At 38.6% G+C, this 16683-nt stretch overlaps 2 protein-coding genes across 2 annotated transcripts; one reads left to right on the forward strand and one right to left on the reverse strand.

Moving 5' to 3' along the window:
• Positions 1-50: 50 nt before the first annotated feature.
• LOC149102102 (RNA-binding protein Musashi homolog 1-like) lies at positions 51-1948 on the reverse strand. The gene is made up of 2 exons (XM_020756603.2): positions 919-1948; positions 51-346 (listed from the first exon to the last, which is right to left on the reverse strand). The coding sequence occupies exon 1, from the start codon at positions 1797-1799 to the stop codon at positions 927-929; it is 873 nt and encodes a 290-aa protein (XP_020612262.1). The 5' UTR covers positions 1800-1948; the 3' UTR covers positions 51-346; positions 919-926.
• An 86-nt stretch (positions 1949-2034) lies between these two features.
• On the forward strand, positions 2035-15196 carry LOC110050716 (TBC1 domain family member 13-like). Its single transcript, XM_089275445.1, has 17 exons — positions 2035-2095; positions 2194-2267; positions 2402-2442; positions 4905-4966; positions 5650-5743; positions 7513-7595; positions 8391-8458; positions 8954-9048; positions 9606-9677; positions 9945-10004; positions 10214-10280; positions 10697-10795; positions 11099-11163; positions 11809-11887; positions 12245-12326; positions 12932-12989; positions 13828-15196. The coding sequence occupies exons 1-17, from the start codon at positions 2079-2081 to the stop codon at positions 13957-13959; spliced, it is 1248 nt and encodes a 415-aa protein (XP_089131571.1). The 5' UTR covers positions 2035-2078; the 3' UTR covers positions 13960-15196.
• The last annotated feature ends 1487 nt before the right edge of the window (positions 15197-16683 follow it).

Below are 16683 nucleotides of genomic sequence, written 5' to 3' on the forward strand. Positions count from 1 at the left end.
CCATGCCTAGTGACGGCCTTTTTATCTTCTTCATAGAAACTAACCACTCCTGAATAAAATCAAGTCCTTTATTCTTAACCTAACCAACTTTAATAACAGCTAAGGATGAATATACATTATACTAAAAATGCAAGCATGAAATAAAATTTTTCTCCCACTAAAATACTGCAACTTGTTGAGTTCTGTATACATGAAGATGTCTGTAATTGAGGTAGCCTATACTGCTTCTTAACTGGTTGATTGACTGTAACTGCAACACTGTGATTCTTCAGTAGCTTAGGTCCTGGGTGTCTTATTGTAACTTATGCCTGGCTATGTCGACTTATGACTTCAATTGCAACGAAACCTAGGTATCAAAACAGAACAAGCTTAGACTCCTAAGACCAATAACAGTTATCGTAACAAACCAATTAGAAGGATTACCTTCTCCTATGATTACCGTTTGGAGGCAGGAGAACACGTTAAGATAATGCATCCAACTAGAACAAGCAAATAAAGCCTAATCTTGTATGCTGCCAAAACTGCAACACCACTGCAGAAAGTGTGCATAATTTACATTGTAAATAATATGGGCAAAATCTCTTTTCTTGGCAGTAACAACGCTAGAACTACTTCCAGAATGGCAGTAAGCTGAATTTAACCTTAGTTTCCATGAATTCTGGTTACCCCTTGTAATGTTCATTGGACGTGTGCTAATCTAATGGAAGAGTAGGTTATGCCAGATATCTTTTTTGGGAGGTTTGGGAATGGGTTGGAAAAAGAAGTCTTTCTAGTATTCAAGCATGTGGAATCTGGCATGCAGATAAACTACCTTAATTGACAAAAAATTCTGGCTTCAAATGTAATGATGGATTGATTGAAAACACACCAAAAGTTACTCAAAAATCATCTGAATGAAAAGAAATACAATGTACCTACCTTTTCTGCTAGTATGGTCGCGAATAGCCATCTTGTCCCCGACCATATCCCCTTTGTGGGCCATAGTTTGAAGGAGCTTGTGGGTAAGTTCCCATCTGGCTGTAATAATCATACCCGTTGCCATAATTATAACCATAATTGGGCTCTGCATAGCCATACGACTGATTATAGCCACCTGACGGGTAACCGCCATACCCGCTGCTTCCGTAATCTCCACCGCCACCACGGCTGTGACCACGGCCACCTCCATACCCTCCACGGCCGCGGCCACCGCGTCCACCGCGTCCTCCCGGGCCACCTTTGTCCTTGTCCTTGGGTTCGGCTTTCTTGATCTCCACGCTCTTTCCACATATGTTGACTTTTTTGAGGCAGCAAAGTTCATCGACGATATCCTCGTCCTCGAATTCAACAAAGCAAAAGCCGCGGTGCTTACTCGTGCCATCTTCGGTTTTCTTCATGATCAAGTCAACACTGTTCGGAGCAGTGCCACGAACTGCATCCGCAAGGGCCTGATGGATATCCTCGGAGGTTGCCTCGTCTTTCAAACCACCGATGAAGATTTTCTTCGTTTTGAGACGAGCTGTAGGGCTGTCATCATCTTTGGGAATGGCTCGCTTCACTTCGACTTCTTTTTCGTCGATGGTATGGGCTCCCTTTTCTTTCTTGTATTTTAGTACCTCAATGACGCTGTTCTTGTCTACGAAAGTCACATAACCGAATCCTCTGGATTCTTTACTTTGAGGATCAACAATTACAACACAGTCTGACATTTCTCCATAGCTATCAAAGTATGCTCTTAAACCATCATTGGTTGTCGACCTGCTCAAACCACCAACAAAGATCTTCTTCAATCTGTCTTCGCTGTTCTGATCGTTCGCCATTTTACCAATTCTTCGTTTCGGGTACTTTTCCTTTCAGTCGTGAAAAGGTTTAGACAGAAGAAATCGCTAACTCTTCCAGTCAAAAGAAGATGCTGCCCCTGAGAAAATGGACGCGGAAAAGGTAGAAAGCAGACCGCCGGTTTAGAATGGCCAGCACGTGTTCGGGATTTATGTGGTTTGATTGGTTGAACGTTTTTCGTAGAATGATTTTGATTGGATGGATTATTGGATGCGACAATAATCGATTTGTTGATTCAAATTCGCGGGCTCAATTTCAAAATGGCGTTCAAGCAGAGGTAATGAGAGAATGGAAGATTCTTTGTTGAACTTCACTATCCAGCTAGGGGATCCCTGATTAATTAGCTTCTTTCGATCCATTGTTCTTTATTTGAAGGGTGTCAGACTTCAAATCTGCTCTCTCTGCGCAACAGATTGACCTCAAAAATCTTAGAAGACTCTGCTTTAGTGGTAAGTTTCATGTGTGATCTGTAGTCGCCCGTACATGTAGCTGCATGTTCTGCAGAGGGAAATGTTTTCAGTCATGGACTATTCATGATGTGGTATAAGGTTGCCTTTTTTATTTCTTAATCATGTGATGACAGGCATACCTGATGGATCTGGAATTCGGTCATTATGTTGGAAGGTAGGAAGAAACAACATGTACTCCAGAGTGTAGTTCAGGAAAGTGTCCATATATACCCACCCCATATCCATGGAAGGTCATTTGGAAATTCTGAGGGAATGAGGTCTCGAGCGACAAAATATTTAAAGGAATTTGTGAGGCTAAGCTTGAAATTCCAGAGGTTGAGAAGGAAGGGTGGGGGGGGGGGGGCACAAACTAAAAAACCTTCTGTGAGGGTAGGGATATGGATATTTTCTGGAATGTTACACACAGTACCACATGTCCACTGTTCACTCCACAGGGGGCTAATTAATTAAAGCTTGGTCAGTGTAAAATGCAGACTGCAGACTGCAGACCTGGGATAAAATGCAGACTGGAGGTAAAATGCAGACTGCAGACTTAAAACTTTTTAACTGAATAATGTTACCATTCCATCATTGAGAGGTAACCATAATGACGCTAACCAGAGTGTTATTCAGGCTATACAGAGTGATATTCAGGCTAAATGGTATGTTTTTCTGGCTAACTGGAGTGCAAGCTTTCACTCCAATTAGCCTGAATAACCGTGTTTACAAAATCTGTGAGGGAGTTCAATCGATCCATGGAACGCTTTCGGAGAACGCTAAGACGAAACAGAAGCCTTTCAAAATATGGAAGGGGAAGAGCTTTATAGAAGTTTTGAACGCAAACCTTTATCCCGTCAAAAACCGATGGTTATAAAATTTGTTTGTCGAGCATACAGTACGTGGCACAAACCAATTCTGTTCAGTCGATCGATTGAAACTCTAGAAACAAATGACGCTTTTAAACACAATCTAGGTTTGAAATAGTTTCATAAACAAATGTTTACCCAGTAAAAGAAGCACATTGCAGTCTCTTAAAGATTAGTTGTGTTACTGAACACGCTAAGAAGCAAAGAGTCAATAACGCCTGTTGATCGTCGATCTAAATGATCAATTTCATCGACCTTGAAAAATGCGAATGACACAAAAGCCAAGAAGTCTCTGTACCTATTTGCTTTTAAACATGACACTGTTTTCATCACTGCTTTCTTCCAGGTCTACAAACCTTTCTAAATGACCGGTTAAAGTAAATAAATAACTTCAATATCCACGACTTTCGCTTTATGTAGTTGACAAAAGAGGACGATACGATCGATCGGCAAACTTTCATCGTACAGGTTTGAGCACTTTTCCTTAAGCCCACGAACGACGTGATTTCCATTTAAAATAGTAAACTTTGCAGCATATTCTTGGATACGACTATTGAGCCAAGTAGATTTGAAAAGTTTAAGAGTCAAATCTCAAATGAACGTGATAACCAAACAACAGAGTTCGGCAAACGCTTCGTTCGAGCGCGCGAAGTTACGCTTGGCTAATTTTCTGCGTGCTTGCAAGTTCGCATTACAATAGGCTATTAAAGTCTCGCAAGAAATTCAAGCAGTGGTACTTACAGTTTTTTCAAGCTCTCGCGAGACGAGAGTCTCGTCTCGCGAGAGGGTGGTAACTTACTTTTGAGCGGTACTGTAAGATTAACACTCGAAATGGAAATAATATGATATATACTTGAAAAGTCTTTATTCTGCAGTCTACATTATTTTTACCCCTGGTCTGCAGTCTGGGAGGCATGGTGGCCTCATGGTTGGTGCGCTCGTCTCTGGATCGAGCGGTCCGGGTTCGAGCCCTGGCCGGGGACATTGTGTTGTGTTCTTGGGCAAGACACTTTACTCTCACAGTGCCTCTCTCCACCCAGGTGTATAAATGGGTACCGGCAAACTTAATGCCGGGGGTAACCCTGTGATGGACTAGCATCCCATCCAGGGGGGAGTAGAAATACTCCTAGTCGCTTCATGCTACGGAAACCGGGATAAGCTCCAGCCTGATGGGCCACTTGGCTCGTACGCAGACTTTACCTTTTACCTGCAGTCTGCAGTCTGCAGTCCACAGTTTGTGTTGGACATTGACTGGTTATAGTTTCACCAGTTTTGGTAGAGGCCAGGGGTGGGGTGGGGGGCTTACCTTAAGGATAGCTTGATAAAAAGAGGGCTTAATAAGACCCACACATTTATCACAGATATGAAAACAAAGATGGATTTCTACCTGTCATACTTCTGAAAATAACAAAAGGTTTATGTCATGCATATGACATGGGCCAAAATAAATGCAAAGTGCATGGAAAGTAACTTGGGGCAACTTTGAAATATCAAGTTGGCCTTCACACAAATGGTATTCCCAGCTTCAATAATCACATGCCTCAGGATATTTTGTGATCTCTTGTTACAAGTGACATGTAAGATTTAGAACGTTTGATCCTGACTGGAAGGAAGTAGCTGGCTTTGCTTGACAACATTTCTAGTACTTTTTATCGGCCATTAATGTTTATTAAAAGGCTGCCCTCAAGTCAAATGTTGTATAAGGATAATTATTGATAGTAACAGAAGTATTGCCATTCTAAATTGTTATTAATCTATTTTATTCCTGAAGCTGCTCTTAGGTTACCTTCCTCCCCAAAAAGATCTTTGGCCTGAAACTCTTAAGAGACAGAGGTATGTTGCAAGGCTTGTTTGGTGACTCACTTCCTTATTATGATTCACCCATGTGGCATCCATTTCAATTTGCTTTTGAAAGTAATCTAAGAATTTGGACCTTGAAGAAATCACAGTGGTTGCGTTGCTCTTTTGAGACATGTTCCTGTTCAGAACTCATAATTAAACTGTGGATGCATATGCATGACCAAACTGGAGCTATGAATTTCTGGTTCTGTTTTCTTTTATTTTGCCCAGATACATAGGGCAAATAGTCACCCCTAACTGGAAAGTGGGGCTAGATTGTGACAAAATCAGGTTACATTAAAGAAGCTAAAAGTTTAATCCATGTTATCTTGACCACATTTTGGCTTTACAAAGAAAATTTTCTTTCAAGAATGTGGTTGATAAGTGCAAAATACAATATCAAACAAATATAAATCAAATAAATAGAAAAAAGAACATCAACTCTCCAATTTTGTACCTATCAGTCTTTGTTTTGTGGGTAGAGAGGTGCACAGTACTGTTAAGAGTAATAATTAAAATTTATGTCTTGTAATAGTCTGAAAGAATTACCGGTATGATCTAGGTGTCACCATAATTATATTCCTGGCCGCCAATCTGTACCCTTAATGTTATCAGAACTTTGTTGTGCATTTTGTTCTTCAATGTAGCTTTATTCATTTGTTATTTATATTTTAAAGGTCCACTTACAAACAGTTTGTTGAAGAGATTATCATTGAACAATGCAAAGGAACGAAGTCTGGAAAGGATTCCAAGGAGTTTGATGTTGATCATGTAAGTGCCAAGATCCCAGAAGTAGTGAAGCTTGAAAGCAACTTTCAATCTGCACTGCACCTTCTTGTTGTGCATAAGCTTAGAAATACAGTCAGACCTGTGCTTATCAACACCTCCACTAAGCAGACATTTAGTAAATGGTTCCAACCACATAAAGAGGTGTGGTGGCCTCATGGTTAGTGCGCTTGGCTGCACATTGAGTGGAGAGGACATCTTGTTGTGTTCTTGGGTGATACACTTAACTCTCACAGTGCATCGCTCCACCCAGGTGTATAAATGGGTATTGGTGAATTTAATGCTGGGGGTAACCCTGTGATGGACTAGCATTCTGTCCAGAGGGAAGTAGAAATACTCCTAGTCCCTTCATGCTACAGAAACCAAAGAGAAGCGCTGGCCTGATGGGCCACTTGGCTCGTATGCAGACTTAACCATAATCAACCACATTGAAACACTGTACTTTTAACCTCCCATAAGCTGACACTCTCTTAATGCCAACACATTTTCTGGTCCCGAGGGTGTCCCCTTACAGGAGGTTCAACTGTAGTCAGAATAGAACACATAGAACACTGCATCCCCGGGGGGGCACTGCCATATATGGGTTATATAGGTATGTGCCGCTGTGAAGGGTATGGTTCAAGCAGTTTACTCTAGGATAGGGTATATAAATCAGAGCGTTTGGGTCTAGAATACAGGGTCCGAAATTGCGCTTTCCTGGTCGCCAATGCGACTAAAAAGTTTGCACTGGTGACCAGAATTTCACAACTGGTCACCAGCGAGCGATTAACTATTTCATGCCACGATAATTATACAAACAATAACTTTGATTTTCAGCCAAATCGATTAAAATAAAATTCAAAGCCGCCCGCCAATTGGTCACTGAACCTTTTTACCTTTTCGCTGCTTTTGAAGTATAAAACCGATTTTCCCGTTATTATAAATCTACCACAACGTTTTACAGCTGCTATCAGTGTGAAGCTTCGCCGCCACGTTTTTTCAGTGGTTTCCCATAACATACGTATTGCGGGCGCAAGAGGCCCCATGCGTTCTTTCGCCATGAATTTATTCAGACGATGTGGTGTCCAAAGATGTTCTGAAATCTTTCCGTAATTTACCACAAAGTGGAGACGGAACATCGGCAAAGAAATTAGATGAAGATTTAGATATTCTCTGGGTGTCAAACGGTGGAAATGGCAACCAAAAATTTTGGTTTGTGTTTCGCTGCGAAGGAAAAATTTTATTGACACTTTTTGGCGGTCACATTTTTTCATATGGCAACTGAAAAAAAAAAGAAGTTAATTTCGGACCCTGGAATAGGGTATCATTTTTCACAAAACTGACTGGTTGGTTGAAGATTTCATCTAGAGTAAGGAAACCAGGAATTGCCATTTCAAAAATAAAAAAAACTCAAATCGGCAAGTTTAAATTTACGCAAATCAGCCTCAACAGTGTCAATAGATAGGGGGATTTGGGGAGTTTACTCTAGTATAGGTTAGCAAAATTCAGCTGAACTAGCTCTGGTATAGGCTAAGGGTTCCAGGGTCCCAGTGGCACATCCCCACCCAGAAATTCCCAAAGTACCCCCGTGGGACTGCATCCCTCCTCTGTAGCTTAAGATGCCAGCAAGGTAAATGGTTCTTTGATCAAGGATATGTTTTTAATGAACATGTGAATTCAGTAATGACATAAGAAACTTGCAAACACCTTTTTTTTAATCTTGAAACAGACTTTCTGTGACAACACTTGATGTATTCTTGTTTGAATGTTTGTAGCCTTTGAACCCAAATCCCGACAGCCAGTGGCTGGCATTTTTTAAAGACAACGAGGTGCTGTTACAAATTGACAAGGATTGCAGGTATTTTTACAGTATTAGTACAGTTTACAGTTTGGTACATGTAGATCTTTTTGAACAGTGCTCCTTATGTTCATTCCTCAAACTCATGCTATCACTCTGATAGAATTATCATCCACTTTGTAAGAAAAGATATCAAAAAATATAACTCACTTGGAAAAGTCCATTTAGTCTATTTTGGTTGTTCCAGAAAACATTCGCATCCTTTCCATGTTAGGTGTTGTGGTTTTAACCCCCACAACACATTTAGACATTCCAGTTTTATGTAGTAATGTTTTTAGTACTTTCACTAGTTTTGAAACCTGCTTTTCCTTTTGAATTTTCATTGATCGTCCTTGGGATATGTGTGAATATCTCTTGGAACCAGTGACACTTTTTTATTAAATAAGTTCTTAATATCAAGATCTGATAAAAACTATTCATATTGTTTACAAAATTTGCTGCACTGTGACTGTCACAGCTGGAGTGGCGGGGACGGGGGGGGGGGGGGGTGTGGGGAGTGGCTAGAGAGTTATTGAAAACAATTGTCTTAACAGATGTATTGATTCAATTGAGGCCTTGAGCTACTGTATTTTTATTCCAAGTTTTCACCGTTCTACAGCATCAGGGAATGAAAAAAAAATACAGTAGTTCAAGGCCCAAATGAATCAATACATACACTGTGTCTATTCCAACATGCAACATGAAGGACAACTTCAAATGTTTACTATTGTCTTAACGTTCTCATAAATTATAAATATCACTGTGTACTAGTTATTTGTTTTGGAGTTATGATGATTATCTTTCTTTTGCTTGTAGGAGGTTGTGTCCTGATATTTCTTTTTTTCAAATTGCAACTAAATATCCAAACAAGAAAGTCACAACTGGTGAGTGTGAGAGGTTGCTGCCTTGTTAAACTGGGCAAAACTGGGCTCAGTTGTTCAAAAGCTGGTTAATGCTAATCCAGGATCAAAAGTTAGCCAAAGTATTTAAATTTTTCTTGTACAAAAATATTTTTCACTGCATATATTTTGTGTGGCTTGAGATTATTCAAACAGTAAACTATAGTACAAACAACATGAACAGAAAATCTCACCAAAAAGTTACAAAACTGAAATCAAAATTCTTGGTAAGCTTGGGTTAGGTTCATCGGGCTTTGAACAATCCCAGCCCTGGAGATTAAAATAGTTTTTCCTCCATTTGATATTCTAACTATTTACCATACATATATAGGAATTACAACCTGTGAAAAACATCAACTGGGCGATACTGCCTTTCAAGCTTATGCATCTCATAGGTGATTAATGCTGTCAACTCCAGTGTGTCACAGACCCAAAGCACCTTGAAATTTTTTCTAACTGGTCTATTTTCTCACTGGTTAGGAGATGACAGAGATTTTGAAACCTTAAGAGAGCGAGTGTTACGGACTCACTTGGAGGCATCTCATGTTAACACCAACAGAAGTGGACTAAAAAATGTAAGTCAAGAAACAGGTCGAGCATCCTCCTAACTTTGAAAATTGGCACATTTGTTTCTTATTATAAATGTTAGATCTTGATTATGTGAAAGTTGAGGCTTTTGGAACCTAATGGTATAATGGGTATAGTCTGCATTCCAGCCTAATGGCTCCTCAAGCTGGCACTTATATCTCTGATATCCTTAGAACTAAGCAAAGGGGAGTTTTTCTACTCCTCCCTGGGTAGGATGTAAGTCCACTGCAAGGATACCCCCTTTTTATTATGGAATTTTACATGTAAAAAAGCATTCCCAGAATATTCCTCCAATTTCTTACTCAATACCACTACCTAAAGAACATGCTGGGCCAGCCCTGCAGGAAAAGAAACTGGCCAATCTTTCTTCAACAAAGACCTCACGCTAGTTCAATAATATCATTATCGCAGAATTTTATATTTATGATCTTTGTGAATAAATTATTAATAATTAGCTACTAAATAAGTTATTTATGATATATAATTATTATTGATTAGAGAAGATTCTAATGACTTATTGTTTCATGTTGTTTCCTTGTTTAAGTTATCAGCACCCAGGAAAATTGCTCCAGAGGAGTATTTTGTTTTAGGAGATGGTCAAGAGGCTCACTGGGAGGTAACTAAAGGATTTAAGTCATTCTAGATACAAACCTTGCAGATACATCTGTAACCTGCTGCCAAATACAAGATCAGTTGATTGGATTTATACCAGGCTATGAGTGTAGCTATTTAGATATCGAAATAAGAAATTATTAATAAATGCTTCATCGAATGTCAAGTGTTGCTAGAAGCTAAGCATCTGCTACACAAATTGCCTTCAATTTGTAACTGAAATAGATCATTGATATTAAAGAAATGCTTAAATCTGTTTGATCAATTTCAGGTTGTTGAGAGAATATTGTACATTTACGCAAAACTTAATCCTGGGATAGGCTATGTTCAGGTGAGAGATTGTTGTTGCCATTAGAGTGATGCTATGTTTTTCAAAGAGACAGAGCATCATTCAGTCTCCAGGTTAAGCCCAATGTATAGACCGCTATTCCGGGTTAATCCTGCAATACCATTGTGCACTTTAAGTTATTTTCTTACTAAGGATAAAATAATATTGCCTTCCATCATTCAGTTACTGTTATTGATGGTATTATTTTCCAGGGTATGAATGAAATAATTGGTCCACTGTACTATGTGTTTTGTTCTGATCCAAACCCTGAATGGCAAGGTTTGTTAATAATAGTGTTATTTTGAACTTGTTCCGTTGGAATGAAACACTTTTCAGTGTAAAGCTAAACCAAGAAAGAGCAAGCTTTGAACAGGTTCCATTATTCTACAAAATTTGTACTTTGATGGGATTAAAGGATTCCTATCTGTGTTGATCTCATTTATTTGTTACATCAGAGAAGATTTAAGTTTGGGTTTTTGGATTGTGTGCAGTATGACATGGATTTTGTTGTTTGGGGTTTCTTATAAAAAGGGTCTATGTCACACATTTTAATGTAACCTTTGCCCAGCTGAAGAACACTATTTGTTACATTGCTGAGGACTTTGTCAGAAAGGGGCTCCCTATATCCAGATTTCAATGTTCTTTGTTAGCTAATGGCCCTAAATAACATCAGTTTTTCCTTGTTATTTCCACAGAAAATGTTGAAGCAGATGCTTTCTTCTGTTTTACGAATCTTATGTCCGAGATACGAGATAACTTCATCAAGACTCTAGACGATTCAGCTTGTGGTATAGGTGAGTCTGCTGGGTTTAGATGAGAATGTAAATCAGGCTAGTTTCTGGTCGGGCTGCTAGCATGCATGCTCGTGAAAATCTCACTTCGTGACAAGTTCCTGACTGTTTTGAGCATTGTTACAAAACCAATCCATTATGACTGAGTTTTCTTTGATCTGTAGAGGTGGGTTTTGACTCCTTCTTAAATGTTATGTTGAAAGTTGTTGCCAGTGCCTATATAGTGATTGAATTTAAGACGTAGGCTTAAATCAATATGTTTAAAGTACAGTCATTTATTTATTGTCGCTTGCTGCAACATTTCAGGAAACATGATGAAAAGGGTCAGAAACCTGTTGAAAGATAGAGACCTTATGTTATTCACATACCTGGTGATGTATCTTAATATAGCTTTGTACTTCAATTTTTGTTAAGAATTAATAGTCTTAATAGTGACAGTTACCATATTAGATCCATTAAAAACAAACTAAACGAGACTGGCAATCTGTTGCCAATAGCATTTTCAATTGTTTCTGGGCAATACTCCAATTATTATCTAATGACAAATAAAAGAAGAGATGACAGCATAGAGACAAAAATGTCTTGCAATGCACTTGCAATTGCAATCCAAAATGTAATTTGGATTTACCTTTCAGTACAGGTCATCAGATATCGTCAGTTAATAAGGAGAAAGTCCTCAGCTAAATACACAACTTACTGTAGTTGTGATACAGTCTAAAAAAATTCAGGCTTGAACAGGATTTGAATCCATGACTGCAATACTGGTGCAGCGATCTAACCAATGGGCTATCAAGCCAACTGGGATCTGGTCATTATGTGGATTCATATACCTGTGAAAGATGACTACTTGAAATGGAATATATGAAAGACATACATTCGAACTGTGGAATAGATATTTAACTAGAACAAAGACCATTCTGGCTGTGTTCCCAAGATGGCGTTTTTCATTTTCAAATAAATTTTGGGAGCTAGTAAAAGTAAACATTTTATAACAACTTTGCTGTTGTTCGATGTAGGAAGAGCAACAAATGAGGCCACAGTTCTACAGTTTCAGATGGCTAACACTGCTATTATCTCAGGAATTTGCCTTACCAGGTATGTGTGTAGGAAAATTCATCTTATACATTTACATTTACTGAAGGTTAATTGATCTGATGACTCTGAAAGTCAGTAGTTTTAATTTCATTTTATTTCACTTCAGTTAGTTTAATAAGAAACTTGCTCTAGCTGAATGTAATCGCATCTAACCAATCACAAAAAATACCACCATGAACCAAATTGTTAGTCAGAGTTCACAGTAAAACCATACAACCAATGGCAATCACGGAAAAATGCAGGAACCCAATTCATGATCAGTTTAGGTTTTGCAGAAGACTGGCTGAGAAAACATGCTTGCTTGTTTATAAAAGCAGGTTCTATTGTTTAATTTGTTTTGTTTTAATTGCATAACAGATGTTATCAGGGTCTGGGATTCACTATTTGCTGATGAGAAGCGTTTTGATTTCCTCATTTATGTTTGCTGTGCTATGCACATGTAAGTAAGTTGTTTCAATCTGTTATGTATGTTCTGAAGATTTTTGCAACAGCCTCAAAATTGCTTGTAATCGATTATCAACTTCAACATTTATTTATTTACTCATTATTATTATTATTATTGTTATTATTATTATTATTATTTTTATTATTATCATTATTATTTTGTAAACTAGTTATTAGCTATTGACTTGAGTTAGGTGTCCCCAACAAGCTAATCTATAGCTAAATACACTGACATGTTAATAAAGTTTTCATTCATTCATTCATTCATTACCCTTAAAAGTGCTGAAAATAATAGTACATGGCCAATTCAACCTTAAAGTCCCAAATCTATGTTATTTCACACGCACTGCAAACATGCTGCGCCATTATATTTGAATTGTTTAAATTAACCAACGGGGGCACATCTGAAATTGAACCAATAAAAACAAAGTCTGCACTTGCATGCATGCCAGGGTGTAAATGTCAAGTTCTTTTAAAGTTTTACTATTCCATAAACTCCTAAAAGGTCGCAGCAATGTATCATATATTACTGTCAGGACACATTCATTAAGACTGATAATTGAATTGTTAGCTAAGAAGTATTTGCATTTTGCATTGTAGCGTCATAAGGGATCAACTACTTGCTGGAGATTTTGCTACAACAATGAAACTTCTACAGGTATGGAAAAATGCCTTTTGCCTTTTGATGTTATAGTGATTTTCAAAGAGTGGTAGTAAAATTTTAAAAGAAGTATAAACTGATTTAACATGCCAGTTTCCACCAGATAAGTATTGTTCGACAGATGGCATAGTTGATTTGTTAAAACTGAATGGTGATTTCATCTGGTCATCCAGAACAAGTTGATTTCCTGCTGGGCAAGTAACTTTTCATTCTTACTTGCCTGATCGGTAAGGGCCCAGGCGAGTCATCTGCCAACTAAATCACAAAAAGACTACACCAAAACTTGCCTAGGGCAACAAAAAGTTGTGAGCTACTTGTCCAAAGGGCAAGCTGAAATTCAAGTTTTTTAACCCTGTGATTTAGATGATGGATAGCATTTATAAAACTGTTCACTGCACCAGAGTGTTTTATATTGCCAGAGCTTAATCCTTTTCCCAGTTTATGTTGAAGATGAGATGTTAGTCCATCACAGGGTTATCCCACATTATTAAGTTCAATGGTAGCCATTTATAGACCTGAGTGAAGTCTGATAGGCACTTTGAAACAAGGTGCCACAATACTGACAATGACCCTGGTGAGAGCTGAAACCCAGACCAGTCAAACTGGACCCAGCACACTGGGCTGCTGTGTCTCACAGGGTGTGGTGACATATCCATCTTTTTAGCAAGCAAGGTTTTCATCATGGGCCACTTGGCTCTTGGACAGATTTTTCTCACCCATCTGTTTAATTTTGCTTTGAATTTTTGTTTTTAGAACTCGTCTTCGTTACAACATGTCAGGCAGTGGTCTGTACATTCATTTAATCATTGTAAAGTTTTGTTTGTTATCATTTCAGAATTACCCAGATATTGATATCCACACAATTCTCTCCAAAGCAATCGAACTCAAACGTCCAAGAGTAGTGGCACCCAATCCTCCACCAACACATCCAAGGCAGAAAGCTGGGTTCCAGTTCAAGAAGAGATGACAACTGTTTGATAATACCATGTCATTTTTAAGTTCTCTATCTACCTTTTTATAGCAAAATTAATGTCTACTAGAGACGGTTCAAGAATGCGAGACCACGTTATAACACGAACGATGTCTTCCTACAGTGCCAAATTCTCTCTATAAGAATTATAGAAAATATATTAAAATCAGTGGGGAGAATAAGGAAGTTGATCTTGTGACTAAATACGTCATTTTCGTATAGAATAAGTTATATTGTACATCCCAAAAGTTGGGAGGGAAGATTTCTAAGGGGAACGAGAAGGACAACTTTTTGCTATGTCTCTTTGCTATCTACCAAAAACCATACTGAACTTTTAAAGTTGTGTCAGTGTTTTGGGTTAACTTTCCGAAGAACGTAATTTCATCCTTTTTCAATCACTTTAACCTCTGTTACTGTGGATCAGAAAATGGAGGGAAAACTCTAAGCTCATTTCTATGGAAACATGTCATGTTGCTTGATAACGAAACTACCCCGGAGAAATTTGTCGGTTCATTTTAATCTCAGACATGACATGTTTGTAGATCCTCTGTTCATTTGGGGCAAAAAGTTTCATATTCTAATTTATGATATCCTGGTTATGATTTGTCTCCTGTGTACCCATGTTTAGTATGGAATCAGAGCTGTGATTGGCTAAAACTTAAAGTGGCATGCATTAGATACTAGACATTAGCCCTTAGCTTCTCCAGATGGAACCAGAGCTGTGATTGGCTAAAACATTGGGAGGCATACAGTACCATTTAGACATTAGCCATTAGACATTACAATTAATGACCTTCCTTGAAAAAAAATTCCAGTTTAAGTTCCTCCTTGAATGCTCTTGTTGGCATTCTTTAGTCATGAGAAGAGGAACACACAGTGCTGATTGAAAATTAATTTCTTGGTGTGCGGTGCAAGTTAAAGTGTAGAGATCAGAGTATATATGATAGTACAGATGTTAATATGAATTTGAGGACGGATAGCCGTTCATAATTGATTTCCGGTGACTTGTTTCTCGTTGTCATGGAAAATGGACATTCCATTTTGTGCCATTGTTCGCCTCCTTACAAAGTTCTGGGATTAAAGATCATCCGGAAAATAAAGGCTGGGAATCGAATGGTCTACTTTTTGTAAAAAAAAAAAAAATGTAAATATATCACTGGATTCCTAATGACAAAAAAAAAAAAACGATTGTAAACCTTTTAAGCAAGTTATCAATAAAACAGATGATATCAGATCATGGATTGTTTGAGTTGTGAAAATCTGGAAGTAATATATCAAACACGAAAGTTAACAAATCGTATGTGGTCTAGCGTTGTCTGGACTCTTATCGACAACGATGTGTCATCACAGTGGTCAAAATGTTGTGGACTCACTCAGCTGCGCCTCGTGAGTCCACAACAAATTGTCTGGACTCTTATCGACAACGGCAAATCAGCCAATCAGATTGCGACATTAGTAGCAATTGTGGTAAAAACCGTGTTTGACTACATTTCCAAACATCGAGAAGAGAGTTGAAAATACGATGCGCAGCGAAGTATTTTTGATGAACTTCGAGGTGTTTGGAAGTGTGGTCAAACACTGTCTTGAGTGTTTGATATATCTTCTCAATCGAAGCTAACACAAAGCAGAAAACTGAGAAAGGCCCGCGAGTTGTATTGGGAAGAGAAATGTTGTGCCCAAATAACAAAATATTTCAGACCGCCCCGATTGCCCCGCATGAGTAGAACACAATCACTCCGACCAAAAATTCTCAAATATTGAACGAAAGGCCACTAGTTTGAGTAAATAGCACTTTTACAAACTTGGACGGAATAGACAGATCGGTCAAAAGCATCGTGCAACTCTCCTTATGGGAGGCTCTGGTTTCCCGCTCGATTATAAACCCGGAAGAAGTGTGGGTAGAAGAGGGAGAAGCGTGGAACTGACTAAAATCCCCAAACACTAAACATCTTATATTTCTATTGTCATATTAAGAGCCCCCTTAAAAACTTGTCAAACATATGCCAAAAATATGTCAAAAATCAATGAATCCAAAAAAACAGAGTGGCAAATGTCGATGGTCCCATGTGAGGAAATTAAATTTTCAGTTCTCTTTCAAGTTCGCTGTTAGCAGATTCTCGTTTTAATTCTGAACTACAAACTCGCCATCTTTCACAGAAGGTTTCAATAGGGTTCAAATTCCTCCGATGCAGACTGGCTCTAGTGTAGCGCCCAGTTTTCCCTGCGCAGTCAGTCAGTCAGTCAGTCAGTCAGTCAGTCTCGTACTTCCCGAAGACTTCCAGGAAACCTCGACAGATTAGGTGCCACACCACAAAGCGGTCAAACAGAGAAACACGCACTGTTTTGTTATCACTGTATGTCTTCATCAGGCACCTGCTTCGTTCAGTTTAATCCATGGACGAAGATACATGGACAATGCCGTGTTCCTCCAACCGGAAAGTTTTCCCTGTAGCGAAGACCCTGTTCGTCACGGAATCGGGATGCAGACAAACAGGATACCAGTTATTTTGCTAACTGACAATTAGCCTACAATTACGGCTCATAATCCATGTCTTGTAAACCAATTTGTTTATAAACAGCCATTTTTTTAGCTGCATGGCGGTTGTTCCCCAATTATATGCAATTCTTTTAAACACTGAAAATAAAGTTAATCCAAATATGAGTCGGTAAGGACCAACAAATGGTGTTATTGTTTGTCCGGGATGGCGTTAAGTTCATTAT

This window comes from Orbicella faveolata, unplaced genomic scaffold (assembly GCF_042242905.1).
Source record: "Orbicella faveolata isolate gen_17 unplaced genomic scaffold, um_ofav_v1 contig_36, whole genome shotgun sequence".
In the NCBI taxonomy this organism is placed as follows: Eukaryota; Metazoa; Cnidaria; class Anthozoa; order Scleractinia; family Merulinidae; genus Orbicella; species Orbicella faveolata.

Coding starts and splice junctions, on each gene's coding strand:
- LOC149102102 (XM_020756603.2), bottom strand. CDS start 1,799: ATGGCGAACGATCAGAACAGCGAAGACAGATTGAAGAAGATCTTTGTT.
- LOC110050716 (XM_089275445.1), top strand. Junction 2,443..4,904: donor TTCGGTCATTATGTTGGAAG/GTAGGAAGAAAC, acceptor TTATTCCTGAAG/CTGCTCTTAGGTTACCTTCC. Junction 12,327..12,931: donor GTTTGCTGTGCTATGCACAT/GTAAGTAAGTTG, acceptor TTTGCATTGTAG/CGTCATAAGGGATCAACTAC.